Raw genomic sequence first — 19,240 nt, 5'->3', positions numbered from 1 at the left:
GCGTGGGAAGAAACTATACCCGTCCGCTGAAACATTGCACTTTACGTTTGCGTATGATGTTGGCGCAGCGTAACTGATTAACAAGTGAAGAACGATAGGCGCTAGGCGTTCAGCGTGGGCGCCAGCCAATCACAGCGCAGTGTGCACTGCTGTTACTCACGCGCTGTGACGTCAAAGTTTCCGCGTTGCCGGCTTTGTTTAGTGAATGTGTATACAACGTGAACTGTATGTTGTTTACCGCGTGTTTTCGTTGTACTGTGTGCTATATCGTGAGTTTACATACTCGGAAAATGCCACCGAAAAGACTTCGTTCACCTAGTGACAATCCTTTGCGTCGAGGGGTGCCGCTAAACAGCCAGGCACTGGAGTTACTACGCAGAACTCGTGAGTTTTACGAGCAGGAGAAAAACTACGTAAGCATTCTTGGACAGCCATCAATTCCTGCCGATAAAGTGGTGGAACGTACGCCGAAAACTCTTGGAATTAGTGCAAAAACCGTAGTAAGGGAGTATTACTAGAAAACTTGGAAGATACTGAAGTGACCCGTAATGATTCCGAGCTGTCTGGACCAAATAATACATTTTTAACAACCCCGGGAAAGAAGAAAAAGCAGCCTAGTCCTATCACAGATTTAGATTCTTTCCAGACTGATGCAATTCGTAGGCATGTTTATGCTTACTACAGCAGAAAAGAGTATCCGACTGTAGCTAAGTTGTTAGTCTCTTTAAAAGAAAGTGAACTCTTCAGGGGTGGTAAAACATCACTAAAAATTGTGCTAAAAAATACGGGTTTCCGTTACAAAACACTAGACGGACGCAAAGTACTGTTACAGAGGGCACATATTGTTACCGCTCGTAGCATTTTCTCACACAGAATTGTGGGCAGAGACATTCATTCCATAATTTGGCTAGACGAAACGTGGGTTAATGCCGGTGAAGCTGTCAGTAAATGCTGGACGGGTAACACACCCAGCAGTAGCGGCCATCAGCCGACGGAAAGAGGAGCTAGATTAATTGTGGTCCATGCAGGCTCCTCCAGTGGTTTTGTCCCTGACGCGCTTTTAATTTTTAGATCAAAAAACACTGGTGATTACCATGAAGATATGGATCACACGATTTGTTGAGTGGTTCAGGAACCTTTTAAAACAATTTCCTGTCCCTACAACAATTGTAATGGACAATGCTCTATATCATTCGGTGATACAGAACAAAGTCCCAACCACAAATGATCAGAAAGACGTTATGGTGCAGTGGTTATAGGCTCGAAATATTGCAGCGGATGCGAGTATGACAAAGGTTCTATTATACAGGGTGTGGTAGATAAGTAATGAGACTGGCCGCCGCGCGGCGCCCCAGTCGCTCGCTGGGCGGTCTCCACCTGTACGTCACGTGGTGGGGGATCTGAGGTAACAATAGAACCGGTTCGCAGTCGCGTCGGAGCTCTGGTGCAGTGAGGGTCGAGCTTCGCGTATTACGTTGTTTGTGTGCCCGTGACACTTGTGAAAACGCTGAAGATGGATCGCTCGATAGAACAGCGGTATGCAATCAAATTTTGCTTTCGCTTGGGCAAAACTGCTTCGGAAACTTTTGCTATGATTACAGAGGCCTACAAAGAAGACTCCCTATCAAGAGCTCAAGTGTTCGGGTGGTTTAATGAATTTAAAAACGGGAGGGAATCCGTTGAAGACATGGAACGATCTGGACGCCCTTCAACGAGTCGTGTGGATGAAACGGTGGCAAAAGTGAAAGAACTCCTGGACTCCGACCGTCGTTTAAGTGTCAAAATGATCGCCGATGAGGTCTCCGTGAATAAATTTACGGTTCACCAAATTGTTACGCAAGATTTGATGATGAGTAAAGTTTGCGCAAAATTGGTTCCCCGAGTGCTCACCGCCGAACAATAGCAACAACGAGTGGACGTTTGCCGTGAGATGTTGAATGATTTGGAAAATAATCCACACTTTTTAGACAACGTAGTAACAGGCGACGAATCGTGGACATTCCAGTACCGACCCGGAGACGAAAGCCCAGAGCTCGGAGTGGCACACACCGGCATCCCCGCGGCCGAAGAAAGCAAGAATGTCAAAGTCCCGCATCAAGACAATGCTGATTGTGTTTTTCAACAAGCGGGGGTTAATTCACAAAGAGTTTGTCCCTCAGGGGAAGACTGTCAATGCCGAATTCTACAAAGAAGTCCTTCAGCGATTGCACAGAGCCGTCAAACGGAAGCGACAGGACCTTGCTCAACGCTGGCGTCTCCACCACGACAACGCTTCGGCGCACACAGCGTTCCTCGTGACCTCCTACTTGACCCGAATTGGAGTTGAAGTTTTGCCACAGCCACCTTACAGCCCTGACTTGAGTCCTCCTGATTTCTTCCTATATCCGAAGGTCAAAAGATGCCTGAAGGGTCATCGTTTCGACGATATTCCGAACATCCAACGTGCTGTCACGAAGGCACTAACTGGGATAACTCAAACGGACTACAGTGGGGCCTATGAAGCTTGGAAAACGCGCTGGCAACGTTATGTCGACGCCCAAGGCGAGTACTTTGAAGAATATTAACGTTTTGTACAAATTGGATCAATAAATTTGTTTTTTTTCTAGACTGAGTCATTACTTATCTACCACACCCTGTATTCTCTTGTTAAAGAAAATAAGCCTACGACACCTACATATGTAATAGACGAAATTGCCAAGGAGCAGGGTCATACTGTAATAAGGCTGCCACCATATCACTGCCATTTCAACCCTATTGAGTCAATATGGAGTGATGTAAAAATGTATGTAAGGAACAACAAGTCCTTTACAATAACAGAGGTGCAAAAGCTGTTGCGTGAATCTCTTGTGACTGTGGATGCAGCCTCATGGAGAAAGAAATTAGAGCATGTCGGGAAGCTTATACGAGCAGCACAGACAATAGAAGGCATTATCAGTGGCCATGAACAATTAATGATTTGTCTTGCTGATGACGATAAAGACGGTTTTGGCGATGAATCTGACAACATTGACCATGGCGAGCTGGATGGAATTGCGCCATTATCGCTGTAAATTGCTGAGTGAAAAATTACTAATATTGGTTCTTTAATGCAATCTCGGTTATTATTTATTTTGTAAACTACGTACATTATTGATTTTAAAGTATCAGTCGTCAGATGCTTTTTTTTTTGTATTTCTTTGCTCCGTTGTCGAAAGGGTGTGCATTGTTATGCCTTTACATGCATTATTATACGGTTGTTTACTTCCTGTCATTGTAGTACAACTAAAAACAAGTGTTTGTATACACTGTAATTGCTCAATCGCTTGCATTTACAAGACGGGACGGAAAACTGTATCGTCTGCTGTGTATAGAGGCTAATGTTGCAACATCGCTATTACAGTATAGCCAACCTAACTAGACAAAAAGCGAACTATCAAATGCAATGTTTCGCCGGCGCGGGTGTAAAGTTCTAGATTTTCGTCAGTCATGGGAAGGCGTCAGAAGTGTGAAGTGGTTTCTCCTCTACCGTTTGCAGTTATTATTTGAAGATGGAGATGTTGACTGAATACGTTCGGTCAAATCCGATGCTGTATGACCCTACAAACCGGGAATATCGTAACCAGCATTCAAGGAAAGAGGCTTGGGACGAAATAGGGGAAAAACTCGGCATTACGGGTTAGTGAAAACAGTTACTTTTCCATATTTTTTATTAGTTTTTCTTTTTTACAATTTATAATAGTTCAATAGGCGTTATATTTTATATTGATAGGAAAAGTATCAATCATTAACATGTAAAACCACGCACTTGGCTCCGGGGGGGAAACTGAGGCATTTGTCTCGCTCTCTTGCGTAACTTCGCCTGTGAGGGCCGGGAGGTATTACTACGTCCGGCCGCCGTTTGGTGGTGACATTTGCTTCTCGTGTCGCAGCTCGTTCTGAGCATTTCGATTTTCTTCTCGCAATGTGATCGTTGTGCGGCACGATACTGGGGGGGGGGGGGGGGGGGGGGGGGGGGTAGGCCACGTCGAAGCTGTCACCATCTTTATCTTTAAAGCTAACTGGGTTAAGTTTAAAGATACCATTGAAAATAATGTAAACAGAATTCCCCCAATTCCAGAAAATTACGACAGATTTACGAAGTTAATTATCAAAGCGGCACATAACTCAATACCAAGAGGAGCGCGGAAAGAATACATCCCATGCTGGACAAAGGAGTGCGAACAACTACTCGATGAATACAACAAAACAGAGAATCCAGAACTAGGAGAACAGCTCATAAGAGCTATGGACGAGGAACGCAAACAGAGATGGCAAAAGCGGATGGAACAAATGGACTTTACGCACTCCTCACAGAAGAGCTGGAGTCTACTGAGGAAACTTGGCGGAGCACAATTCAAGGGACGGAACATCAATAATAAAATGACCCCTAAAAAGATATGCTCTTCTATACTACAAACATCCAGAATCCATGCCTCCGCCTCGAAGAAAAAAGAACTGCACCAACTGATGAACGAAGAGCTAGATGCAAGCGAGGAGGAAGCAGGTTTAGCGAAATGGGTAACACAAGAAGAGATAAATATAGCACTAAAGAAAATGTCACCTGGTAAAGCAGCTGGCTGTGACGGCCTTCTTCCAGAATTCTTGAAGAACCTCGGGCCAAAGGGAAGAGTATGGCTGTCTTCTCTTTTATCTAATATCATAGATACCAGCCGGTTACCAAAGCAATGGAAAAACGCACAAGTCATAGCCATCCAGAAACCAGGGAAAACAGGAGAGAATGCTAAAGATTATAGACCGATATCTTTATTGTGCACCACTTACAAGCTGTTTGAACGAGTCATCCTAGGCAGAATAGAAAGTGAAATAGAAGCTGCTCTTCCCCCAGAGCAAGGCGGTTTTCGAAAAGGAAGAGACTGCTGCGACCAAGTTCTCGCCCTAACCACTTTCATTGAAAGAGGTTACCAAAACAAAAAGAAAACGGGCATGGTATTATTAGATCTCACCTCAGCATACGACACCGTATGGACAAAAGGGATACTGTATAAATTGTCAAAAGTCGTGAAATGCAAGAAGATCATAGATCTAGTCAGAAATATGTTGATAAACAGGAGATTCAAGGTATCTCTGAATGGGAAAACGAGCAGCTACAGGACACTACAAAATGGTCTCCCCCAAGGGTCTGTGCTGGCTCCATGCCTTTTCAATTTATACATAGCGGACATCCCAAACCTGGAATCTCGTTCTTTTATGTATGCAGATGACATCGCTATCGCGGCTCACGCCAACACTTTCGAAGAAATGGAAGAAATTTTAAACAGGGATCTGGAACGACTACAACAATATTATGACAACTGGCACCTCAAAGTAAATCCGACTAAATCCGTGGCATCAATAATGCACTTGTGTAACAAAGATGCAAATCGTGAGCTAAAAGTGCAAATAAAAGGTAAATTGTTGAAAAACGATAGAACGCCAAAATATCTGGGTGTTAAGCTAGATCGCACTCTCACATATAAGAGCCACCTGTACGAAGTCGCCCAAAAAATGAAAACAAGAAACAACATCATAATGAAACTGGCAGGAACAACCTGGGGATGTTCCACTGAAACTCTACGTACATCAGCACTGGCACTTCTGTATAGTATAGCGGAATATTGCGCACCCGTCTGGGCCCGCAGTAGGCATGTCAGATATATTGATGTGCAACTTAACGAGACAATGAGGCTCATAACAGGAACAGTAAGACCCACCCCGAAACCTTGGCTGCCCGTCCTTGCCAATATCGAACCACCCTCGATTAGACGTGAAAGAGCAATCCAGAGGTACAAAGAAAAGTTCAGGGACCTACCTCCTCCCCCTGACAGATTGATGTCAAGAAATCCCTTCTGGAAAGAACTCAAACAACAGATTGATATCGATAACCTGTGGAAACAGCAATGGCAGGAAAGCAAAGTGAATAACAGTTTCCTTATTGAGGACCCATCTCAACGAGTTCCAGGCTTCCAACTCCAACGTAGAGTGTGGGTAACTCTAAATCGTCTGCGGACAGGTGTTGGTCGGTGCGGATATTTGTTGAAAAAGTGGGGTTTCTCCCAGGACCCCAATTGTGAGTGCGGAGAGAGTCAAACCATGCAGCATATAGTTGAGTGCGACGTATACGGACTTAAGGGAGGAAATCTGATGGACATACATGTGATAAGTGACCAAGCACTTTTGTGGCTGGAAACCCTGAAAATTTTATTGTAAATCATTGTTAATGTTAATTTAAATTTTTATGTTGATGTTTGTAAGTGTATCACGCTTTGCCTGTAGCTGAACGAGAAATAATAAATAATGTAAAACCAGATATGAATATAACCGATATCTATTATATAAATTGGATTATATGAATTGTAATTAAAAATAACATCCAACTGAACTTAAAACGGTCGGTTATAACGAATGCGCGTATTAAGTAAATAATACTGGACGTGTCATGGAGCAACGCTACCCTTTCGAATGGAGTGCCATTGTCAAGGACAACTTGCTGAACCATAATCAGAAACGAAGTACTTTTTGAACTTATCTCTGGTGATGGCCGCTTCTCTCACGAAATTTCTACGAATGAGTTCGAGGTTGGCTACACCATGAATGTGTTCACTTTCCATTCTGATTTGTTCCTCGAAAAGGGAAATATTTGTTGATGTATTCCGAAGCATGTTGTGTAGACAGGTGGAAGCTAAAACTATTAGATAGGCAGTTTCTGGTTTAGTTTCAATAGGCTTTAGAAACATTCTCCAGCGCCCAGCTAGAATTCCGAACGCATTTTCTACAGTCCGTCGAGCTCTTAAATGACGGTAGTTGTATACCTTCTATTCGTCACTTGTAATGACTGCTTTGCTGTACGGACGCATCAAATAGGTTTTAAGAGGGAAGGTTTCATCTTCAATAATTACATAAGGAATCTCCATTGCTGGTAGTAGCTCTTTGTCTTTTGAAACTGCGTATTTGTTGCTTTCAAATCTTTTTCCCATCTCAGATCGCTCAAAAGTTCCTCCATCGCTACTTTTGCCGTAAGCTCCAACGTCAACAAGCGTGAATTTGTAATTTGCATCTACCAAAGCCAATAAAACAATGGAATGTATTCCTTTGTAGTTATAGTACAATGAACCAGCACCAGCTGGACATCGGATTTGAACTTGCTTGCCGTCCAAAGCTCCTATGCAGTGTGGATAATTCCACTTATCATAATCCTTGGCTATCTGTTCATCTTTGTTTGGTTCTGTCATGTAAATCGGTCGTAGCGTTTTCCAAATTACCTCACAACACTATTTCTCCAGTAGTTGAAAATCCAATCCGAAATGAAAAAAAAAAAAAAAACAATGTTCTGTAAGAATTGCCAGTTGCCAAGTACCCGTGAACAGTGAAAAAAAACCAATTTACTGAATTATTAATCTTAACGTTGTCCTTTTACAACTAAGCGACCTTTGTCTTTGAACGTCAAAGGAGAATAAATGAATAACTAATTGATAATTGTGGTGCGTTTAAAATTGCTTGCGACTTTTGACAGTTCGGTATGGAGAGAGTGGAGGGGAGTATTGTTGCCAACGCGTGCCAGCAGGCAGCGATATCGCCACGCCTGAAAGGAGCCGGCCGCCAGGTAAACATTCTTTAGCGATAGAGAAACGACAGTAATGAACAGAGAACGCTCTTCGGCGGCAAAGAAACAATTGTGGTAGTGTTTACCTACGGCCAAGCGACAGGAATGCCTTACAGGCAGACACCGGCGGTGGCTCTGAGGGAAAGCCTGGCTCGCCATTGGTGCTGCCTGGGTAAAGGAGTTACGTCACCTCCGGCAAGCCAAACGTCAAAATTCGCAACTAATTTTGAACGCACCATAAAGACTAGCCTAGAATTCTAAACTAATTTCTCTGTTCTAGGTAATGAATATAAAGACAACTGGAATAAACTGCGGAATGCGTACATCCAGGCTAAACACCGTAGAGCCACAAAATCAGGCCAGGCAGCAAAGACTTTGAGCAAATGGAAATTTGAAGATGAGATGGCTTTTTTGAATCCAACTCTCGTAACAAGGAAAACGCGAGCAAATGCGGAAGACAGCTCCAATAATGAAGATTATGATGGAACACGAGAAGAAACTGGCTTATGTCCGATTGATGAAACAAACTCACAAGTGGCCTCGTCAGAAAGTTCCCAATCCACCAAGAAACGATCTACTGAAAAGTGTAGTCCCTACAATGGCGGAGGCCATCGACAATCCCACTGTTAATGTATCAGATTTTCCAACAACTTTTACTCAACCTACAGCGAAGCCCGTAAGGTCTTTTGTGGAAAAAAAAAAACGTTTGTCGTCATCCGTACAAAAAACGGTTAACATAATGAAAGACAACCAACGCTTGCGGCTCCCAAGTACTTCTTCAAAGTGCACACGCTACATCAAGCGACAACGTGGACGACGAATGCGAACTTTTTTTCCTAAGCATGGCGAAAAATGTGAAAAAAATGCGTCCTGATGAGCAAATTAGAGTGAAGATGGAAGTGAGCAATATTGTTTTGGGGGCAGCGTTGCAAGCAGCACGTGGGAGCTCATTTCAGGTGAACCCTGGTTACCACAATACTCTTAATACAAATCCATCATCATTCTATCAATCCTCCTCAACACCATCTCCTCAACTATCTGAACACAGCTTGGACTGCTCAACGGACTCAACGTTGTCCTACACTTGGCAAGAGAAACAGCAAGAAAGCTTTTCTAATTTGTAATTACCTTTCTGATGTATAATAAAACGCACTTTAAAAAAGAAAATCAATAAAAATTCCAAAATGTCTGATATTTTTTTCCTCCCAGATATATAATACAATAAAGTATCAGCACTTACCTCAAGCAAACTGCAAGTCTTATCTCCGCTGGAATGCTTTCCCTGAGTTAGAGTGCAGCGTTTTTCTATTATCGGACCAACCAAGCTCAGGAGGTGGTAGAATTCAGTTTCTGTCATTCTGTAATACCACTTAAACCGCTCTTCGTCTTCTATTAGTTGAGGCATTAAATTTTAGAACTCCCCGAATTCGTCTCGCCCCATATTGATAGGATGCACCCATCCTCTAGACGAGCAAATGGATGAAATACACAGAGCAGCCATTTCTTCTTCTTCTTCTTCCAGCATGTCAAAAACACGCAGTACATTCATAGTTGCAGGTTCAGAACAAACTGCCGGAAAATACAATGCAGACGAAGTAGTTGTTTCATGCAGCTATACTCAGGCCAATGTGAACACAGCTTCATGTCTGGCGTGATCCCACGCTGCCTGACGTGACGTGGGAACACGTCACGCCAGAGTAGTCTGTGTTCACCTTTAGTCTCCATCAGTCTGTGATGCGAAGCCATAGGCCCCGCTTGTACGGGAGAAAAACCAGGGGTGTTTTTCGGATACACCTTTATTAACCGCTTAACATAAAATCCCGAGTATACTTTTTTTTTTTTAATTCTGACGAAATAATAAAACGCCGAGTATACTCTGGCTTATTTCCGACTGGCACACGTTTTAAAAGGCCGAATTTACTCGTTCTATCTCGTGTTTTGGCAGTTCCTTGATATTTTCGATAGATGTCACTGTGATGTGTTACTGTGAAGTGTATATTTCTGGTAAGAGATGTGTCTTAATCAGGCAGTTGTACTAGCGGTCATTTTACAATTTGCTCTTGCAGTTTGCCTGTTATTTCCTCACGTTTTATGAAAATGTAGAGTGAAGATGAGTTTGATATTGAATTTAGTGGGTCTGAGAGTTCTGAAAATAGCTATGAAGAGAGTTCGGAAGAAGGAAGTGATGAATCAGTTTCTTCTGAGTGTGACATTGCGAGCGCCAGAGTGTGGTACGAGATAAATCCATCTAAGCCACTGCCACCTGCTCCACCACGTTTCCCTTTTACAGGTAAACCTCAAATTAATTGTGAACCCTGTATTTAAGATGTCTTACATTATTTTAGACAGTTCATTGATGACGGATACATGCAAATTTTGGTTACCAAGACCAACAAACATGCAACACGAATGTCCCGACATGGAAGCCAACAACAATTGATGAGATGAACATATTTGTTGCTGTAATATTGTTACAAAACATTGTGAAAAACCCACATATCAGATGTACTGGACAAAAAGAGCTACATTAGCCAAACCAATTTTTAGAGAGGTTCTACCATTCAAGAGGTTTGTCAGTTTGAAGAACTTACATTTCTCGGACAATGCAACCTATAACGCAGAAAGCCATCCACAACCCAAACTGAATAAAGGATGGCCTATTGTGAGCTACCTGTTGGCTAAATTTAGAAACAGCTGTGTTCCAGAAAGAGATGTCACCGTAGATGAAAGCCTGCTGTTATATAAAGGGCGACTGGGATGGATCCAGTATTTGCCACTCAACAGAGCTAGGTTTGGCATAAAAACATTCATGTTGTGTGAGTCACAGACTGGATATGTTTTGTCCCTAATTATTTTCGTTGGCAAGGGCACTACATTTGAGGAAGAATACAAGGACCTGCCAACGTCATCACAAATTGTAATGACACTAATGCAACCCTTGCTAAATATGGGATACTGCTTGACTCTAGATAATTATTATAGTTCTCCCCAGCTTGCTGACCTGCTAACAAAAAGAACAGATCTGTATGGCACCGTGCGTCCTACAAGAAAAGAAATGCCGTTTTCTTTCCGGACCAAGAAACTGAGGAAAGGGGAGGTTGCAGCATTCCAGCGAGGTAAACTGACTGCACTGAAATGGAAAGATAAGAGACACGTCTGCATGCTGTCCACTAACCACAATGCAGAAATACGAACACGAAAAGTAAGAAACAAATATTGCCAATCAGTGGCGGCATTTACTTATAATGACACAATGGGGGTGTGTGGATAAAGTTGATCAGCATGTCCAAACAATCCATTGCCACACAAGAGGGGTAAAAAGTAATACAAGAAGATATTTTTTCATCTATTGGAATTAGCAGAATGGAATGCCTTTGTCCTATATAAAAAAAACTTGGAGGAAAGCTCACTGCCCTTGACTTTCGCGTGGCTGTCACTGAACAACTCTTTGCCAAACATCAGGGGGAGGAATGTTCACCCAAAGCAGCGGGCCGTCTATCAGCAAAATCAACCCCAACGGGACTTGTTGGACGTCATTTTCCACCTACGATTCCTCAGACCGAGAAGAAGCAGAATTCAACAAGAACGTGTAGGATGCGCAGTAGTGTGCGTGACAAGAGGGAAGGAGGCAAGGAGGGACTCAATATACATGTGTAAAGACTGTGGTGTAGCTTTGTGTATTGATCCTTGCTTCAGGGTATTTCACACAGCCACAAACATATAAACAATGGCTCTAAATTTTAATGGTTAGAGTTGCAGTTCACTTTTAGTGCTTCGATACACAGAATTACTGTAATTTTAAGAAGAAGAAGAAGAAGAAGAAGAAGAAGAAGAAGAAGAAGATTAAGCCATCACGAGTATACTCGTGATTTTAAGCCAAGGGCTATTTACAGATGAAAATTTTCATTGTTAAGCACCTAAAAAGTAATTTCATTGTTACTGTCATTGCACTTCACTGAATATTTCATTTTGGCAATAAAAATAGTTGAAAAAAGAACCATCATATTGTAAATAATGCATATGTTAAGAGGTTAAGGCACAGACGAGCACTTGCAGCAAGTTGCCGCTGTTGAGCGAATTTTCGGCTGTGATGTCTAATTGCAGTGACGCCTTGGGGCCCCAGCAGCCCGCTGCTGGCGGCAACGACTGCGTTTCTTTGTTACCGTTGGCCGCTTTTCCAGTCGGCTCGAGCGCCTCAGGTGCCGCAGGAACAGCTCTGCCCCTCTGGTAATAGGGCAACTGCAGGTCAGGGTCTGGTCTCAGGCCAGTGTCCTGCGCCTGATAGGACCATGTTCTGCCGCCGGAAACCTAACGGTGACGGCAACGAAGGGGGCGACTGGTAACTCCATGGCAGCCCTAGACCTTGCCTCTTTCACCTGCGTACGACATCCATCGCTGGGAACGCACATTGGAAGCATGTATTCATCATCGCCATACTGGCGTGTCACCTGGCGTGATGGTATGGGTTTCCATTGGTTACACGTCTCCGTCACCTCTTGTTCGCATTGACGGCACTTTGAACAGTGGAAGTTACATTTAAGATGTGTTACGACCTGTGGCTCTACCCTTCATTCGATCTCTGCGAAACCCTACATTTCAGCAGGATAATGCACGACCGCATGTTGCAGGTTTTGTACAGGCATTTCTGAATACTGAAAATGTTCGACTGCTGCCCTGGCCAGCACATTCTCCAGATCTCTCACCAATTGAAAATGTCTGGTCAATAGTGGCCGAGCAACTGGCTTGTCACAACACGCCAGTCACTACTCTTGATTAACTGTGGTACTGTGTTGAAGCTGCATGGGCAGCTGTACCTGTACATGCCATCAGAGCTCTGTTTGACTCAATGCCCAGGCGTACCAAGGCCATTATTACGGCCAGAGATGGTTGTTCTGGGTACTGATTTCTCCGGATCTATGCACCCAAATTGTGTGAAAATGTGATCACATTTCGGTTCTAGTATAATATATTTATCCAATGAATACCAGTTTATCATCTGCATTTATTCTTGGTGCATATAATGTGTGATCAAGAAATGTAAATGGCTTTTAAATTTATACCATCTGTTTTTTCCAAGGTAATGAGCAATAAAACTTCTATGAAACAAAATACTAAAAATGATTCATATATGCATCAAATGTCCCGATACACGATGATTCATTTATGAATCAAACCAATAAAACATCTAAAAATTTATAAAGATCAACAGTAGAATTTTTTAAAATATTTTTCCATTACGAAGTTTGCATCGGCCTATCTGTGAGATTTTTTCTTTGAGAACGAAAAAAATCATGCACTAGAGGGTTAACAACAACTACTGCATTTGTGTTCTAAAATGTAATGTATTTAACGATGCAACTGTTTCATAAATGGCAATATTGTCTTGGACCACAAATGGTCTTTATCATTGTCATCTTCTTGGTCCTGACGCATTATTTTAATTTTCTCTCTCTCTCTAATTGGAAAAATGCATATAGCCCATCTTTTTGCTTACGTTTATCTCTCGCTGCAACCAGTGGATTTATGGACCCTTCAGGGAAGCTATCATCGCGGGTAGTTTCTTTGCTTGGGAAATCAGAAGCATAGCCTGCTCTGGCTGCTCTACTACAGGAACCTGAAGTTCACGCTCATCGTTGTCGTCAACATTACTGTCATTGAGAGTATCATAATTGATGCTGATAGCAGCACTTTCAAAGACATTTTCTGTGTCCCTCACATCCATTTAGTATTCCACAGTAGTAGCACACGCAGAGACCAAAAAATCTGAAGACGTGCTTGCTTTTGAGTGTTCTGACTAAATGTTTCCTCCTGTTTTTCGTTGTGTCAAAATATATTAAATATAGCATGGGCTCAAAATATGGCCAAGTGCCTCTATGTACCAATTCACACTGTCTGTGTCAGCTCCAGAACAAGGCTTACGTATTATTTCAATTCTTTTGCAAATGTGTCCCTTACATTTTTCCCTTTTTTCTTTGCCGCATAAACTGAAGTAAAAATTTAAGAAGAAGAAGACTTCAAAGCATAACAGCACTAAAAGGTTGTTACCCGGTCTCTAACAATTGCTGTTTCAGTGGGGAACGCTACGAATTGTTGACTTGATTGTTTAGAAGTAATGGGAAGCGGTATATTTGCACTCAGTGAAAATGGAACTTTCAATAAGCTATATGAGCTGAGCAAACATGAGACAAATTTAGTATCAAACTCTCCATACTACTGATTTATCCTTGTACATAGAAGCATAGGAAATTAATGTGATTGTTTAATGGCATAATAACTGATGAGATGCTGCAGACATTTACTCCACATTGTTCCGGCAAATTTGACCTACGTTATTTGTAATTGCTTTTCCACTGAATCACTCTGTATCATAACTGACTGCTTGTTGTTGATCTATTTCTAAAGGCACATAATGGTAGGATATCACTATGAATACTATAGTGACTATAATCTCGAGCTCATTAGTGTGTAAACAAAGACAAGCTCACCATTCTGTTGTCACAAATTGTGAAAGGGGCAGGTTAAACAAATAATTACGTTAATTGTTAACGTTCGATATATCACATTACATTCGTAAAAAGGAAAAAATACTATTGTCTAATTTAGAACCTAATCCATTTTTAAACAAATTTAAAAAATAAGAAACATATATTTTTCATCATTTCAGGAACATAATTTCTAAAACAGGTATTTCCACAGTTATTGCAGAAGGTTGTAAAGCTTTCTGGACAACACTCTTAATGAAGCACATGCCAGAGCCAACAGAAGATGACTAAGAAAGTAGCACAATGTTTTTCGGGCTGATGGCAATTTCCTAACTGTCTTGGAAATATAGACGCAAAAGACATTCGTATAAAAAAAAAAAAATAAATAAATAAAAATAAAATAATAAAAAACCAATAAATCTGGTTCCACGTATTACTGCTACAAATCCTCTTTTTCCATTGGATTATTAGCCGTCACTGACACAAATTATAGGTTTGCATGGTGAATGTAAGCTCCTAAGGCAAAGACAATGATACAGGTATGTTTGATGAATGCCCCTTCGAACATGCAATAAAAAAGGGAAGACTAAAATTACCTGAAAAAGAATTTTTACAAGGATCCAGTATCAAGTGTCCATAGCTTTTTCTAGGTGATGCAGGATTTCCACTAAAGGAATATTTAGTGGGGCCTTTTCCAGAATGACGACTGCTGTTGACAGTAAAGAGATATACAACTATCAGTTACCTCTGGCAAGAACTGGATTATAGCATTGACTCTTACAAATATTCCATTGCTTATATATGAGAATTTGACTCTGAGTAGATTGTTTCTAATCTCATATATATGGATTGATTATCCAGTTTTATCCTAATCATGCTCATCAATTACAGATATTTTAGAACCGTGACTTTATACCGAATGTAAATGCCAGAGTGTAAATTAATATAGTTTGCATGGAAGTGTGTGTGTACTGATATAACTACTGGACATCAAAATGTAGGCAGACAGATGGACACTAACCGAAAAAGCCGCCTATACTGTCACAGTAAGTAGAAAACTAAATTTACATCCATATCGACAGATAAGCTACAGTCATGGCAATACATTAAAGTTGGACCCATCTTTTTGTCATAGAGCCAGCACCCAGCATTATGCTAGCAGTAATGATATAACTCCTCAAACCATCTGAAGATGAACCTGAAAAGGTTCGAAAACCTGTTCATGGAATAAGGCATAATTATTCAAAAGAGTGACTGGTTGCAGTTCTGTATAACTTATTTACATTTATCCTAATCATTTGATGGGCGTTTTATTCAGAATAGTTTTACCCCCACTCTCATGGTCGTTCTCGTAAATGAGTGGATAGTCAACATATTTAAACTAGTAATTTTACACAAGAACTGGTTTGTAAGGAAAGGAGAAATGAGTGAGTACTTACGGTGTAGTGATGATATATTTGTTAGACTTTAGTCATCCAAGTACATGGGTGATTAGGCGCTTCAATGATTGTTGTTGACTTATATCAGCCCTTGACTACATTACGTATAACACGAGAGTTATACTTTGTTTATCTTATTGTGTACTCTTCTTTAGTAATTAGTAACAAAAAGTATTTTACGTATGTGACGAACTGTTTTGACTGACAACACCCTGTTGACTTCTATTTGGAGCACTGTTCTTGATCTTTCTTTTACTAATGCAGGCCTATTCGAATTAGATTATTTTAGGCCTGAGTTACGGCCATAAATGAAGCACCGACATTGAAATGCCACATTGTGGTGGCATGTTAGCTTACATTTCCCTTGTTGGAATGAGTAGATTCATGAATTAACTCTGTAATTATTTTACATCATTGACTACCTTTTAATATATTAACTGGGTTCCATACCATTCTTCCAGTACCTCATCACTTGTGTTTCATATCGTTATGAATGATGATTAAGTAACCTATTTCACTTTGTTACTTTATAGTGATGACAATACAGTGTTATGCAAACTCACCTCCTTTCCACCATACCCACCTTTCACTATTTACAAACAATTTAATCCTACCTTACATATGTCCGATTGGCAATGCATATTTTCCTTCCTGTTAGTTGAACTATGCACACAAAGAACAGTTTGGGTATTCACTTTTAACACAATTTTAGTATTCTGATTAGATCCATTATAAATGGTTTTTGAAAGCCTGCGACTGTAGATATAATAGGTTTGTTTATAAATAAATAATCCGCTACCAGTCACGATTTTTTCTTTATTTTATTATTCGCACGACGCGTTTCGAGACAATCTTAGACAAAATGAAGAGAAACCCAGGTACAAACTGCACCACAGAAGAAAAAGATAAAAACAAATATATATCTAGCATTCCATACATAGGAAATGTATCGCAGAAAATTGCAAATATTTTCAAAAATCACAGAGTAAAAATTGGGTTTTCTACATCCAATAAACTACACCAAAAACTAATACATAATATAAAGTGTAATCATGATCCATATTCAGACTCTGGAGTATACCAGATAACATGCCAGGAATGCTCCAAGTTCTACATAGGACAAACAGGCCGAAATATCAACACCAGGTACACAGAGCACATTAGAGCATACACACACAACAAACACACTACATCAGCAATAGCAACACACATACATAATACAGGGCACCCAATTGGAAAAATAGAGCAAAATGTCAAAGTACTCCACCGACTAAATAAAGGACATAAAATGGATTTGCTTGAAGAACTGGAGATATATTCACATCACAGAAAATATGAAGATAAAATATTAAATGAAAAACTTGAAAGTGAATCAGTTAATTTCTTCAGATGTTTCGATAATATACTTAAATAAAAATAGTAAAACATAGAAATAAGCACAACTGTAAAATCAATATAAGTAATTCATAAGCCAAATTGTTAAGATAAATAACCTCTGTACAAAAGCATATCATAATCTGTGGAAGACCTATAATGTTATCTCTGTGAACTACATGTAAGAAGATCCTTGTAACTGTTTTGTTTATATAAGATATTTTCGATGTGTAAAGTGTACAAGTTGTGTAAGATGTTAAGTGTGTGTGAGACTCTACACAAATGGACCATTAGGAAACTGTAAGTACAAATTGTTCTCAAACTTTAGCCACTAACCTCACAGAAAGAATTGATACCCAACTAAAAATCGCGTTTCTTATGTATTACAGTAAAAGTCAACAAAATGAAGCAGACTCACACACACTGACAACATCAAAAGAAATGGATTAACACACATAAAAAACGCACTTGAAAATGAGAATTATTTCTCGAAACGCGTCGTGCGAATAATAAAATAAAGAAAAAATCGTGACTGGTAGCGGATTATTTATTTATAAATTTTAGTATTGTTTCATGCTTATATTATGGTTTGTCACCTTGACTTATATGTACCCCCATTTTATTCAAATGTCTGGTATATCTGTAATGGAAATAACCATGTGTACGTAACCTCAAATTTGTACTTGTTTGTACCATACAAATTCCTATAGTCGAGGTAAACTGCATCTTAATGAAAATGAAGAAATGTAACTACTTTTTATGGAGTCATCCTTTATATAATATGTGTATAATATATTTATTTTGTACAATAGCTCACAAACCAGTGATGTCTCACATTGTTTTTATGTATGGTGTGTTATATAGGACCTGAAGATGGCATTGACGCAACGTCGAAACTAGTAGCCAAATAAATATGAAATCTCACGTACAGCTGGAGGAGTTTCATTTTTAATAAAAATTATACCAGCTGGTGTCCCACCATCATCGGATTTAAATATGGATGTACGAAGATTAAAACAGGAGGTCTCAGTCAAGAAATACAGGGGGGTGGGGGGGGGGGGGGGGGAGAACAATGGGACAAACATGGCTGGAAAGTACAAATGGGTCTAAGTCAAGAATACTTGAGAAGAATGACCTGGCCTATTTCATACCATGTGCTGCCCAATCTTTAAATTTAGTAGTAGTACATGCAGCCAACACATCTGCTGAAGCCCAAACATTTTTTCGAGCTGTCCGTGGGTTCCAAACCACGATGGGAAATCTTACAAAAATATGTACCCACAACATTAAAACCCCAGAACAAGACTAGGTGGTCTGCAGGAGGCAGCTGAAGCAGTTTATAAGCATTTTCATGAAGTTGCAAAAGACTCTCTAAGAAACTGAAATTTAAGTTCTCAACACCAGAAACAGAAACAAAGGCTCGGTCTATTTTAAAAAAAAATAAGAGAAAACTCAAATTTATTGCATTAACTTGTTTCTGGTATGCAATATTGAAAAAAATAGATCATGTTAATCAGTTTCTGCAAAGAGAAGACCTTACAATTGCTGAAGTTGTTTGAAACATTGAAGGCCTTTTGAACTTACTGAAAACTTCCAGAGACACTTGTACCTCTGAAGTTATTTCTGAGGCCAAAGTGCTAGCAGAAGATAATGAGGTACCAACAGTATTCTCAGAAAAAGAGGATCACAAGAAAGAAAAAATGACTGAGTTTTGTGAGGATGAAGTATTCAAACACTCACAGGAAGATTTGTTCAGGATGTCCCTGTTAGAAATAATTGACAGAGTGATAATAGAGCTGAGTACCACATTTACTGCACTGGAGAACATTAGTGCAAAATTTAGTTTTCTGGTGTCCAAATTCAAGAAATGGAAGTGGAAGTGGAGGACCTCAAGGCCAAAGCAGCAGAACTGTCTGATACCTATGTAGAAGATCTAAACAAGGAAGAATTTATTTTTGAAATTTAAAGTTCCAAACACCATGCCCTGGTAACAGAGAGAGACTTGCAAAATGCCACTGCATCATCCACATTATGTTCGATTTATAAAAATAAAGGTGTAAGGTACAGTGAAGCGACTCTAACAGCCTCTCCTGTACAAATGTCAACCTCACCTACCCGAGTTGCAGCTAAGGATTGCTGCACGGTACACCCTGTTATTGCTAACGAGGCTCTGACGACCGAGTGTTTCCCGGGATAAGGAAACGCCCCCTATCAAGTGCCAACGGTCTCAAAGAGAGCGGATGAGCGGATAGAGGCAGGGCACTCTCTTGTCCTTGGAGTGAGAAATTGCTCCTAAAGGCGGAAGAACTTCACAGTCAACGGCATAG

General features: G+C 40.5%; 1 protein-coding gene across 1 annotated transcript; it reads left to right on the top strand.

The window, feature by feature from the left end:
* The first annotated feature begins 3,527 nt into the window (after positions 1-3,527).
* LOC126109527 (uncharacterized) lies at positions 3,528-8,248 on the top strand. Its single transcript, XM_049914547.1, has 2 exons — positions 3,528-3,654; positions 7,899-8,248. Exons 1-2 carry the CDS (start codon positions 3,528-3,530, stop codon positions 8,246-8,248), a joined length of 477 nt encoding a protein of 158 aa, XP_049770504.1.
* Positions 8,249-19,240: the final 10,992 nt, after the last annotated feature.

This window comes from Schistocerca cancellata, chromosome 12, assembly GCF_023864275.1.
Source record: "Schistocerca cancellata isolate TAMUIC-IGC-003103 chromosome 12, iqSchCanc2.1, whole genome shotgun sequence".
NCBI lineage: Eukaryota > Metazoa > Arthropoda > Insecta > Orthoptera > Acrididae > Schistocerca > Schistocerca cancellata.
This window is presented reverse-complemented; position numbering and strand designations above follow the sequence as displayed.

Excerpts from the sequence above, each read along its gene's own strand:
- LOC126109527 (XM_049914547.1), top strand. The coding sequence starts at position 3,528 with ATGGAGATGTTGACTGAATACGTTCGGTCAAATCCGATGCTGTATGAC. Across the intron at positions 3,655-7,898 it reads GGAAAAACTCGGCATTACGG|GTAATGAATATAAAGACAAC; the intron begins GTTAGTGAAAAC and ends TCTCTGTTCTAG.